This window comes from Rhinopithecus roxellana, chromosome 10, assembly GCF_007565055.1.
Source record: "Rhinopithecus roxellana isolate Shanxi Qingling chromosome 10, ASM756505v1, whole genome shotgun sequence".
In the NCBI taxonomy this organism is placed as follows: domain Eukaryota; kingdom Metazoa; phylum Chordata; class Mammalia; order Primates; family Cercopithecidae; genus Rhinopithecus; species Rhinopithecus roxellana.
Genome location: NC_044558.1, coordinates 60,217,102 through 60,231,238, shown reverse-complemented (window position 1 = coordinate 60,231,238; position 14,137 = coordinate 60,217,102). Strand labels below are relative to the sequence as shown.

The window sequence follows — 14,137 nt, the reverse complement described above, 5'->3', positions numbered from 1 at the left end:
CAAGCCAATCCTAAAATGTATATGGAAAGGCAAGGGATCTAGAATAGCCAAAATTGTTTTGGGAAAAAAAAAAAAAAAAAAAAAAAAAAAAAAAAAAACTGAAGGAGTTACACTATCTGATTTCAAAACATATAACTACAGCAATTAACACATTGGTGTAAAGACAGACCTGTAGAGGCTGGGAGTGGTGGTTCATGCCTGTAATCCCAGCATTTTGGGAGACCAAGGCAGGAGAATCGCCTGAGCCCAGGAATTTAAAGACCAGCCTGTGCAATACGGTGAGCCCCGATCTCTGCAAAAATAAAAATAAACCTGGTGTGGTGGTGTGCAGCCACAGTCCCAGCTACTTGGAAGGTTGAGGCAGGAAGATCACTTGAACCCAAGAGTTTGAGGCTTCAGTGAGTCGCGATCATGCCACTGCACTCCAGTCTTGGGTAACACGAGACCATCTCTAAAAAAAACTTAATGTTTAAAAGATGGACTGTAGATTAATGGAACACAACATAGAGGGAAAAAAAAAACCTCTTATATTTGTGGCCAATTGATTTTCACAACAGTGCCAAGACAATATGATGGAAAACAGTCTTTTCAACAAACTATGCTAGGACAACCGGATATCCTTACGCCAAAAAAAAAAAAAAAAAAAAAACCTCGGAGTTTTGCTCCACACTGTATTAAATAGTGGTACAGTCTGAACGTTTGTGTCCATCCAAAATTCATATGTTGAAATCCTAACTCCCAAGGTGATGCTATTAGGAGGTAGGGCCTTTTGAGAGGGCAGAGCTCTCATCAGCGAGATTGGCGCCCTTATAAAAGAGGCCCCAAAAAACTGCCTTGCCCTTCCATCACGTAAGGATACAGCTGGAAGTCACAATTTATGAACCAGAAAATGGCCCTAATCAGACACGGATTCTGCCAGTGCCTTGATCTTCAATTTCAGCATCCAGAACTGTGAGAAATAAATTCCTGTTGTTTATTAAGCAACTGTTTATAAGCAGTCTAAGATATGTTTTAGGAGCACAAAGAGACTTAGAGAAATAATTAACTCAAAATGGATCACAGACCTAAGTATAAGAGCTACAGTGGTAAGACTTCTAGAGAAAAAGCAAAGAGAAAAGTCTTTGAGTCGTTGGGTTAGGCAATGATTTCTTAGGACACTAAAAGCACAACCATTGATAAAAATAAAAATGATAAATTGGACTTCATCAAAATTTAAACATATATCCTCTTCAAAAGCCACCATTAAGAAAATCAATGGAAAAAGAGCTGCAAATATCTCCAGCAGTGTATAAAACATGATAATACATCATAACCAACTGGCTTTTTGCCAGGAATGTAAATGCTAATTTGACATATTATTATCATTCTGAAAACCCTTTCCTTATTAAGTTTTTGTTGCATGCATTTTCATTTCAATATGAAATTAATAATTTTATTGGACTCCCTGAACCAAAATGATGTAAAGTAAAATATGTGGTTTATTAAGAAGGGTCTGACTAGAAAATAAGGTTGGAAGTAGTCGTGTGAATTGTTACCATTAACAAGAATTTGTAAAGAAAAATTTGTTTTAAGGCCAGGCAAAGTGGCTAACGCCTGTAATCCCTAAACTTTGGGAGTCTGAGGCAGGTGGATCGCTTGAGCTCAGGAGTTTGAGACCAGCCTGGGCAACATGGTAAAACCCCGTCTCTAAAAAAAATACCAAAAAATGAGCAGGGCATGGTGGCATATGCCTGTAGTCCCAGCTACTCAGGAGACTGAAGTGGGAGGATCGCTTGAGGCCCATGAGGTTGAGCTGTGATTGTGTCACTGCACTCCAGCCTGAGCAACAAAACAAGAGCCTGCCTCAAAAAAATAAAAAATAAATTGGATAAAGATTTGAAAAGATAAGTCACCATAGTGTTTGCAGAAACAAAAAAGATTTGAAAACACGTTTCACCAAGGTAGATATACAAATGGCTAATAGTACATGAAAAACTGTTAACACTGGCTGGGTACAGTGGCTCACACCTGTCATCTCAGTGCTTTGGGAGGCCAAGGTGAAAGGATCACTTGCAGCCAGGAGTTTGAGACCAGCCTGAACAACAAAGCAAGATCTCGTTGCTATAAAAATTAGCTAGGCACAGTGGTACATGCCTGTAGTCCCAGCTACTTGAGAGACTAACACAGGAGGGTCACTTGAGCCTAGGAGCTCAAGGCTGCAGTGAGCTATGATCACTGTACTGCACTCCAGCATGGGTGACACAGCAAGACCTCATTTCAAATATATATTTATGTTAACATCCTTGAAACCTCAATGAGATGCCACTATGCAACTACTAAAATGATTATAATCCAAAAGACTAACAAATCAAGTGTTAGCAAGGATGTGGAGAAACTGGAACCCTTATACATTGCTGAGGAGAATGTAACATGGTAAAGCCACTTAGGAAAATAGTTTGACAGTTCCTTGAAAAGTTAAATATGCACTTACCGTGTTAAGCATAGTTACCATATGACCTAGCAATTCCATTCCTGGATATCTACCAAAGACAAATGAAAACATGTCCACACAAAAACTTAAGAATGCTCATCATAGGCCAGGTGCGGTGGCTCAAGCCTGTAATCTCAGCACTCTGGGAGGCCAAGACGGGCGGATCACAAGGTCAGGAGATCGAGACCATCCTGGCTAACACGTTGAAACCCCGTCTCTACTAAAAAAATACAAAAAACTAGACGGGCGAGGTGGTGGGCACCTATAGTCCCAGCTACTCGGGAGGCTGAGGCAGGAGAATGGCGTGAACCCGAAAGGCGGAGCTTGCAGTGAGCTGAGATCCGGCCACTGCACTCCAGTTTGGGTGACAGAGTGAGACTCCGTCTGAAAAAAAAAAAAGAATGCTCATCATAGCATAACTAATAACTCACCAAACTGGAAACAATCCAAAGTCCACCAACTAGTGAATGGATATACAAAATATGATATATCTGTTCAACAAAACACTATCCAACAACAAAAAGGAAGAAAACTATCCTGCAAAATAGATGAGCCTTGAAAACATTGGTATATGGCTAAATGAAGGAAGCTGTATACAAAAAGACTACAAATGTATGATTCCATTTATACAAAATTTCAAGAAAAGGCAAACCTATAGAGACAGAAATCAGTCTTTTTTTTTTTTTTTTTTTTTTTTTGAGACAGAGTTTTGCTTTTGTTGCCCAGGCTGGAGTGCAATGGCGTGATCTCAGCTCACCGCAACCTCCTTCTCCCAGGTTCAAGCGATTCTCCTGCCTCAGCCTCCCGAGTAGCTGGGATTACAGGCATGCACCACCATGCCTGGCTAATTTTTTGTATTTTTAGTAGAGACAGGGTTTCTCCATGTTGGTCAGGCTGGTCTCGAACTGCTGACCTCAGGTAATCTGCCCGCCTCAGCCTCCCAAAGTGCTGGGACTATAGGCGTGAGCCACTGCGCCCAGCCAGTCATTTCTTAAGTGTGGGGCTGGCGCTGGGAACTGATTACAAGTGAGCATAGGAGGACTCTGTGAGGTGAAGGAAATACTCTAAAATTGGATTGTGGTGCTGGGATAAATTTACCAGAAATCATTCAACTGCATTGGTACAATGTGTGATATTCATGTTATGTAAATGAAACTCTGATAAAGCTGTAAAAAAATGACAAAAGGGTAAGCTTTTTAACATTACACATTTGGAGAATTCAAAACTACTAAATGACTCATATGTCAAAGAGGAAATCATAATAATTTTAAATACTTAGAATTGAACAATAATGTATATGGTACATAGTAAAACTTGACAGCTGCAGATAGAGGTAAAACATAAAATTTAAAGTTTTAGAAATATATATTTTTAATTTGAGACTGGGCGTGGTGGCTCAGGCCTGTAATCCCAGCACTTTGGGAGCCCGAGATGGGCAGATCACAAAGTCAGGAGTTCGAGATCAGCCTGGCCAACATGGTGAAACCCCGTCTCTACTAAAAATACAAAAAATTAGGTGGGCGTGGTGGCGCAAGCCTGTAATCCTAGCTACTTGGGAGGCTGGAGCAGGAGAATCATTTGAACCCGGGAGGTGGAGGTTGCAGTGAGCCAAGATCACGCCACTGCACTCCAGCCTGGGCAACAGGCTGCGACTCCACCTCAAAAACTATATATGTATATAGTTTGAATCATATGGAAAAGCAAATATTGACCTAGTATTGAAGAATAAAGTCTGAACACTATGAATTCAAAGTCTAACTTTTTTAAAATTTAAATAAACATTGCAGTGGCCAAGCACAGTGGTTCACACCTGTAATCCCAACACTCTGGGAGGCCAATGTGGGAGAATTGCTTGGGCCCAGGAGTTCAACACCAGCCTGGGCAACAGAGCAAGACCCCATCTCTCTCTAAAAAAAAAAAAAAAAAAAAAGAATATTACAGCCAGGCTTGGTGGTGCATGTCTGTAGTCTCAGCTACTATGAAGGGAGACTAAAAAAAGACAGAACATTCTAAACCCATAGAAAGCAGAAAAAAAGAAATAAAGGGAAGCACAGCAATTAATAAATAGAAAATAGAAAAGAGAAAACCAACAAGCCAAAATCCAGTTTTCTGAAAAAACAACAAACCACTGGTAAGACTGATGGCAAAAGGAAAGAAGGCACAAAAACGAATTAATATTATGAACTAACATATAGCACAGTACTTTTTAAAATGTTATACTGTAAATTTTAGTAATTAGACAAAATGAATAAATTACTTTGTAAACAACCAAAACTGAAATTAACAAATTGACTAAATATGAAAATGGTAACTAGCCCAAAATAATACATTGACTAAATATGAAAATGGTAACTAACCAAAATTGACCAAACAAGAAATGGAAATCCTCTATAGTCCTATAAAGTGTAAAGGAATTGAATTAGTAATTAGGTTTTTTCAAAAATAAAAAACCAGAACTCCGAACAAAAGAGCCCACATTGCCAAGACAATCCTAAGCCAAAAGAACAAAGCTGGAGACATCATGCTACCTGATTTCAAACTATACTTCAAGGCTACAGTAACCAAAATAGCATGGTACTGGTACCAAAACAGAGATATAGATCAATGGAACAGAACAGAGCCCTCAAATATAATACTACATATCTACAACCATCTGATCTTTGACAAACCTGACAAAAAAAAGAAATGGGGAAAGTATTCCCTATTTAATAAACAGTGCTGGGAAAACTGGCTAGCCATATGTAGGAAGCTGAAACTGGATCCCTTCCTTACACCTTATACAAAAATTAATTCAAGATGGATTAAAGACTTAAATGTTAGATCTAAAACCATAAAAACCCTAGAAGAAAACCAAGGCAATACCATTCAGGACATAGGCATGGGCAAGGACTTCATGTCTAAAACACCAAAAGCAATGGCAACAAAAGTCAAAACTGACAAATGGGATCTCATTAAACTAAAGAGCTTCTGCATAGCAAAAGAAACTACCATCAGAGTGAACAGGCAACCTAGAGAATGGGAGAAAATCTTTGCAATCTACTCATCTGACAAAGGGCTAATATCCAGAATCTACGAAGAACTCAAACAAATTTACAAGAAAAAAAAAAAACCATCAAAATGTGGGCAAAGGATATAAACAGACACTTCTCAAAAGAAGACATTTATGCAGCCAACAGACACATGAAAAAATGCTCATCATCACTGGCCATCAGAGAAATGCAAATCAAAACCACAATGAGATACCACCTCACACCAGTTACAATGGCGATCATTAAAAAGTCAGGAAACAACAGGTGCTGGAGAGGATGTGCAGAAATAGGAAGACTTTTACACTGTTGGTGGGACTGTAAACTAGTTCAACCACTGTGGAAGACAGTGTGGCAATTCCTCAAGGATCTAGAACTAGAAATACCATTTGACCCAGCCATCCCCTTACTGGGTGTATACCCAAAGGATTATAAGTCATGCTGCTATAAAGACACACACACACACGTATGTTTATTGTGGCACTATTCACAATAGCAAAGACTTGGAACCAACCCAAATGTCCATCAATGATAGACTGGATTAAGAAAATGTGGCACATATACACCATGGAATACTGTGCAGCCATAAAAAAGGATGAGTTCATGTCCTTTGTAGGGACATGGATGAAGCTGGAAACTATCATTCTCAGCAAACCATCACAAGGACAAAAAACCAAACACCGCATGTTCTCACTCACAGGTGGGAATTGAACAATGAGAACAGCTGGACACAGGAAGGGGAACATCACACACTGGGGCCTGTCATGGGGTGGGGAGAGGGGGGACAGATAGCATTAGGAGATATACCTGATGTAAATGATGAGTTAATGGGTGCAGCACACTAACATGACACATGTGTACATATGTAACAAACCTGCATGTTGTGCACATGTACCCTAGAACTTAAAGTATAATAAAAAAAAAAAATACCAGAGGAAGATTATTTAAATTCTATACATATGCATCCAAAGAATACAAAAGGAAGGAATATACTCCAGCTCAGTGTATGAGAATAATCCTATTATTGATTCCAAAATCAAGTAATCGTAGTAAGAGAAAGCCCAATGTTATAAATGCAGGCATTCCAAACAAATTATTAGTAATAACACACTACATCTATAAAGTATATTATAGATAGAATTGATGGTCAGGTACAATGGCTCACATCTGTCATCTCAGCACTCTGGGAGGCCAAATTAGGAGGCCAGGAGTTCAAGACCAACTTGAGCAACATACTGAGACACTGTTTCTACAAAAAAACTAAAAAATTATCTGAGCATAGTGGTGCACATCTGTAGTCCTAGCTACTCAAGAGGCTGAGGCAGAAGGATCACATGAGCCCAGGAGACTGAGGCTGCGGCAACCTATGATTGTGCCACTACACTAGGCCCCAGCCTAGGCAACAGAGCAGGACCCTGGTTCAAAAAAATAATAGAATTAATCATAACCAAATTAGGTTTATCTCAGGAATCCAAGGGTGGTTTAAAATTAGAAGTCAGCCAGCTGTGGTGGTTCACACCTGTAATTCCAACACTTTGAGAGGCCGAGGCAGGAGAATTGCGTGGGCCCAGGCGTTCAAGAATGGCCTGGGCAATATAGCAAGACCTCAACTCTACAAAAAATTTTAAAATTAGCTGGCGTGGTGGTGCGCGCCTGTAGTCCCAGCTACTTGGTAAGCTGAGGAGGGAGGATTACTTGAACCCAAGAATCAGAGGTTGCAGTGAGTACGTCACTGCACTCCAGCCTGGGTGACATAGCAAGACTCTGTCTCAAAAAATAAATAAATAATAATGAAATAAAATAAAATTAGAAGTCTCAGCTGGGTGCAGTGGCTCATGCTTGCAATCCCAGCCCTTTGGGAGGCCAAGGTGGGAGGATCACTTGAAGCCAGGAGTTTGAGACCAGCCTGGGCAACACAGCAAGACCCTATCCCTACCAAAAATAACAATTAGCTAGGCATGGTGGCACATGCCCGTAGTCCCAGCCACTTGGGAGGTTGAGGTGGAAGGATTGCTTGAACCCAGGAGTTTGAGGTTGCAGTGAGCTAATTGTGCCACTGCACTCTGAGGCCCAGGCAACAGGGAGAGACCCTGTCTCAAAAATAATAATTTAAATAAAATTAGAAGTCTCTTGATGTAATTCATCACAGATTGGTTAAAGGATAAAAAAATGTTATCTGAATAAATGCAGTAGAAGCATTGTTAGAAACTCTTAACAGTCTAGACATAGAAGGGAATTTCCGTAACCTAATTAAGGTTACTGACCTCTAAACTACTGCAAACATCATTACAGTAAAACATTCCTTTAAAGTTAGGAACAATTTCTCCACTTGTATTCAATATTGTAGAAGTCCTACCAAGTGTGTTAATACTAGAAAAAGATGTGCACACAACTTACAAAGGAAATAACAAAATATTCATTAGTCACAGATGATGTAATTAAAATAGGCTCTAAAATCCATTGGAATTAACAGAGTTTAGTAATACAGCCAGTATAAGACCATATACAAAATCTATTCCATTTCTATACACTAGCAGTAATTTTAAAACAGCCTCCCAAAGTGCTGGGATGACACACAAGGATGACTATAACTAAAAAGTTAGACAATAACAAGCCTTGATGAGGATGTGAAGAGTTTGGAACCCTCATACTTTGCTAGTGGGAATATACAAAGGCACATCTGACCAGGCATGGTGGCTCACACCTGTAATCCTAGTACTTTGGGAGGCCGAGGTGGGTGGATCACTTGAAGTCAGGAGTTCAAGAACAGCCTGGTCAACATGGTGAAACCCCATCTCTACTAAAACTACAAAAATTAGCTGGGCATAATGGTGAGTGCTCAGGAGTCTGAGGCAGGAGGATCGCTTGAACCTGGGAGGCAGAGTTTGCAGTGAGCCGAGATCACGCCTCTGCACCGCAGCCTGGGCGACAGAGCGAGATGCCATCTCAAAAATAAAAAAAAAAAGAAATTAGCCAGGTGTGGTGTTGCACACCTGTAATCCCAGTTACTTGGGAGGCTGAGGCACAGGAGTGGCTGGAACCCAGGAGGCAGAGGTTGCAGTGAGCCAAGATCACATCACTGCACTCCAGCCTGGGCAATAGATCAAGACCCTGTCTCAAAAACAAGCAAACATTTAGGTAAACATTCTTCTACAATCTTCCTAGGCATACATACATATTCATACACATATATATGAATATATTTTTACATAATTATTGAATCAGTCACTTTGGAAAGAAAACTTATAAAATGTTGGTTATAAAACACCAACATTTAAATCACTGTAAAATGTCTGTGCTCCAAGATAACTTACTGGTATTTTTTTAACAGGTAACGTTACAAATATTTTACAAGACGCAGAAGTGCATTATATTTCTCGAGAGATGTGTAATTCTGAGAGGAGTTATGGGGGAATAATTCCCAACACTTCATTTTGTGCAGGTGATGAAGATGGAGCTTTTGATACTTGCAGGGTAAGACCAAGTAATTTTCCTTTAAAATATTTTCTGAAGCCAGAAGCGAACTTGTCAAACAAGGCCTTTGATAACTTTCTGGTGGTCTTAATTATCAGGCCTAAAAATACTAAATTATTTTTTCTCCTTTTTAACTATTTCAACAATCCAAATCTTCTTGGTTCCTGATTCCATGGTTTCTACTATCATCGGGGTCAACCTTAGGCAGAATTTACCTTGAATCCTTTTTTTAAATCATTAACTTTGAGATATAATTCACCTACTTAAAAGTGTACAGCTCTTTTTTTTTTTTTTTTTAAATAGTCTCGCTTTGTCACCCATGCTGGAGTGCAGTGACACAATCTCTGTTCACTGCAACCTCTGCCTCCCAGGTTCAAGCGATTCTCATTCCTCAGCCTCCTAGGTAACTGGAATGACAGGCGCACATCACCATGCCTGGCTATTTGTGTTCGTATTTTCAGTAAAGATGGGGCTTCACCTTGTTGACCAGGCTGGTCCCGAACTCCTGACCTCAAGTGATCTGCCCACCTTGGCCTCCCAAAGTGCTGGGATTACAGGCGTAAGCCACTGCGCCCAGCCTGTTACTGTCTTTTTTATTATAATACATCCTTGTGGGTGTGAAGCGCTATCTCATAGTGGTTTTAATTTGCATTTTCTTAATGACTAACGATGTTGAGCATTTTTGCATGTATTTATTAACCGTTCATATGGCTTTACAGAATGTCTATTTGGGTCCCTTCCTCATTTTTAAATTGAGTTGTCTTTTTATCGCTGAGTTATAAGCCTTTTTCATATATTCTGGATACAAGTCCCTTACCAGATGTACAATGGACAAAATTTTTCTCCCATTCTGTAGACTGTTTTTTCACTTTTCTGAGGTTATCATTTGCAGCACAAATGTTAATTTTTTAAAGAAGTACGATTGATCCATTTTTTGTTTTGTCTCATGCTTTTTTACTCTTCCTTTATTCCTCTTTTCTTATTTCCAAATCTACTAGTCCTTCACTCCTGAGTACCCCACGCTCTCACCTTTTCCTACTCATTCTCATTTCTGCAATCTAAAGTTTCTCTTTCCTGTGTCCTTTTCCTTAAAAATCTTGCTGAGTAAAATAGTAAAGAATCCATTCTAATTGGATTGCATTCCTAGGCCAAACATCCTCCTCATCAAAAAATAATTATTCAATGCCTGCCTTGTATAGAGAATCGGAAACAGCTATCTCAGTGTCCTTGTTCTGAGTGCATTAACAGGCCTTAGTGACAGTGTTGGGTGCATTCATAATTTTGTATAGACTATGAAAGTGACCTGTCATTTATAATACTACTGAGAGGCTTTGCCATTTACGCTTATTTTGCTGCACTAGCCATTGTCAACACTTAGAAACTTGTCATCTCTTGCAAGATGCCAGTTTACTCCTCTCCCTGGCAAGCAAACCACACACATGCCTAAAAGAATCCTTCATACATCTTAGAGTTATACTTTCCACACACAGTATTAAGCAAGAGAATATTCTAATAATAGACAGTTTTTACAATATTTTGCACACTTCCTAAATTATATTCCCCTGAGTAACTGTATTTAAAAATCCAAACAATTTGATTTATAGTATTCTGGCTCAAAAGTGGGCAGATGAGATGTTTATCTACCAGCTGTATGGTTCCTCCAAATACCTGGGCAAAACTGAATTCCTCCTGTTTGAGTTGGAAGATTAAGTTCAAAATCTATGATCTTTATAAGTTGGGGGTATATTGAAAACATGTATTTATATAAATGTATGTTTGATATAAATAATTTATTCCAGAATTACTGTTGCTTGAAGAATACTACAAGTAACAAACACTATTTTGGGACTTTTTTGACAGGGTGACAGTGGTGGACCATTAATGTGCTACTTACCAGAATATAAAAGATTTTTTGTAATGGGAATTACCAGTTACGGACATGGCTGTGGTCGAAGAGGTTTTCCTGGTATCTATATTGGGCCATCCTTCTACCAAAAGTGGCTGACAGAGCACTTCTTCCATGCAGGCACTCAAGGCATACTTACTATAAATATTTTACATGGCCAGATCCTTATAGCTTTATGTTTTGTCATCTTACTAGCAACAACATAAAGACATTCTGAAGGCTTTCATATCTTTATTTTGCATTGTGCCCCTTTCTATGTTCTACATAATGAAAATCATTTATTCTTTTAGCAATTAATTGCCTACATAGAGTTCTCATGTCAGCATCTTATGGGCTATAACTATTGTGACAGATGAACCACTGTAATTTTGGCACTGAATCACATGCTTCCTTGAAATATCTTGATTATTTTATAATCATAATTCTGTATCTGGAATACTCATAGAGTTTGTACAAAATATTCAGTTAAACATATATTTTATGTGTATAAATGCCAAATAATAGTTTATAATTAAAATGAAAGCTGTTATTTGGTTAATCAAAACTCTTTCCTTCTTAGATTTTATTCTAAAACATGTTTGTATGATTTTTTTGAATTAAAATCTTGGTTCCAATTCTCAAAGTATATTTAGAGAAACAAGTATTTACCTGTTATCTAAATTCGAATTGAAACCATTTATTTAATATCAGCACTTCATTTCCTCTGCCAACAGAGAACTATGGTATACACACCCCCAAATAATTTACTTTTTATTTAGAAATTTCTGACTTTTTTCCAGCATTATAACCTACTTTCTAAACTTTATTTTCTTGAAGCCCACGCTAAAATTGTGTATCCCATCGGGCCTCTGAATTAACTGTGACAAGCAACTAGAAAGCGTGCTAGGTAAAAGAGGGACACAAACCTGGGATAAACTTTGTGATCACTAATGTATAAAACGAATTAAAAGAAACAAAAGAAAATGAGGGCCGGGCGTGGTGGCTCCCACCTGTAATCCCAGCACTTTGGGAGGCCGAGGTGGGCAGATCACTTGAGGTCAGGAGTTCAGGACCAGCTTGGCCAACATGGTAAAACCCTGTCTCTACTAACAATGCAAAAATTAGCTAGGCGTGGTGGTACATGCCTGTAATCCCAGCTACTTGGGAGGCTGAGGCACGAGAATTGCTTGAACCTGGGAGGTGGAGGTTGCAGTGAACCGAGATCACGCCATTGTAGCTTGAGCGACAGAACTGGACTCTGTCTCATACACATACAAAAAAAATGAAACAAAAGAAAAGGGTGATTGAATTGTATGTACTATTAGTCGACTCTCATTTCCCTTGAACTAAGGAGAATCCATTAGCAAAGGAGAAACAGTTATTTTCTTATCCTTCTTTTTACATTCAACCCATCCAAAACCAAGTGTTCTTTGTAGTTGTTTTGTGTCAGCCTAATTTCAGGATTTAAATGAAATTAAGCATGAATATCCCATGTATTAATTTTCTTGATTATTGGTTTGACACTGGGATCATTGTTTATTGGTTTAATATTGGGTTAATGTTGTTTAATATTAACATTTAATATTGGGTTAATATTGTTAATATTGGGGTATTGTTTATTGGCTTAATATTGGGGTCATCTATCCCACTCAAGGAATAGATGACTATGCTTTTTATAGACTAAGCAACACTGATGGAATGTTGGTTGTTTTTTCTTGAAAGAGCTCCTAGCTTATCCATCAACAAGGTCTCATAGATGGTAATGCTTATAGAGCAATTAACATGGTGCACCAGTCTTTTCCTATTTATACTACCTGAATATCACTCAGATTCGCTTGATAGCTCTGAATGTTAATAAAAAGAAATTTTTCTAAAAGGTACTGCCAGTATTAGAGGAGAAACCTTTGCTTTTCACTTTAAAGGCATCTTCTCATTACTTTTTAGGTTTACATTTCTTATCTATGTATTTATTTTGGAGGTGGAGTCTCTCCATTGCCCAGGCTAGAGTGCAATGGCACAATCATTGCTCTCTGAAGCTTCAATCTCCTGGGTTCAAGCAACCCTCCCACCCCAGCCTCCTGCATAGCTGAGACTACAGGCGCACCCCACCACATCCACCCCAGCCTCCTGCATAGCTGAGACTACAGGCGCACCCCACCACATCCACCCCAGCCTCCTGCATAGCTGAGACTACAGGCGCACCCCACCACATCCACCCCAGCCTCCTGCATAGCTGAGACTACAGGCGCACCCCACCACATCCAACTGTTTTGTAGTTTTTGTAGAGACAGAGTTTTGCCATGTTGCCTAGGCCGGTCTTGAACTCCTGGACTCAAGTGATCTGCCCACCTCAGCCACCCAAAGTACTGGGATTACAGGGGTGAGCCACCACTCCCAGCCTCGGTTTACAATTCTATTCTTTTTTTTTTTTTTCCTCCTTTTAATTCTAATCTCATGACAGCTTAGGTTACATTTCTGTTTGTTTGTTTGTTTGTTTGTTTGTTTGTTTATTTATTTATTTTTATTTTTTTATTTTTGAGACGGAGTCTCGCTCTGTCGCCCAGGCTGGAGTGCAGTGGCCGGATCTCGGCTCACTGCAAGCTCCGCCTCCCGGGTTTACGCCATTCTCCTGCCAACTCGCCCGGCTAGTTTTTTTGTATTTTTTAGTAAAGACGGGGTTTCAACGTGTTAGCCAGGATGGTCTCTATCTCCTGACCTCGTGATCCGTCAGTCTCGGCCTCCCAAAGTGCTGGGATTACAGGCTTGAGCCACCGCGCCCAGCGGCAAGGTTACATTTCTGATCAGGTGAGACCTATTATCTGCTATTTATCTTTTTGCCCAGCTTAGTTTACTATGTCAGCCAGCTGGAATCCAATTATAAAGTTTCTCTCTATCACAAGAAACTATCAGAGTGTAAACTTTGGAAATCTAAGATAGACTTTGTTTCAACTTTTGTTTTAATATTGTGTCTTTTTTTTTTTTAAGAAGCTCTGTCACTCAGGCTGCCTAGAGTGCTGTGGCATGATCATAGCTCACTCCTGGGCTCAAGCAATCCTCTGGCCTCAGCCTCCCAAATAGCTAGGACTATAGGGCCCAGACCACCATGCTCAACTAATATTTAAATTTTTCATAGAGATGGAGTCTCACTATATTGACCAGGCTGGTCTTAAACTCCTGGCCTCCAGCCATCCTCCCACCTCAGCCTCCCAAGGTTCTGGAATAACACATGTGCACCAACTTGCCTGGCCTTTGTTTCCATTTTTACTCTGTTATTTAGTATCT

The 14,137-nt window shown here is 39.5% G+C and overlaps 1 protein-coding gene across 1 annotated transcript in view; it reads left to right on the top strand.

Annotated features, from left to right (window-relative positions):
* The window catches only part of TMPRSS12 (transmembrane serine protease 12), a 44,710-nt gene extending 33,261 nt beyond the window's left edge, over window positions 1-11,449 (top strand). The window contains exons 4-5 of the mRNA XM_010385338.1: window positions 8,828-8,970; window positions 10,831-11,449. Of these exons, the coding sequence (XP_010383640.1) occupies window positions 8,828-8,970; window positions 10,831-11,082 (395 nt within the window). The 3' untranslated portion in view covers window positions 11,083-11,449. The remainder of the gene's footprint in view (window positions 1-8,827; window positions 8,971-10,830) is intronic.
* Window positions 11,450-14,137: the final 2,688 nt, after the last annotated feature.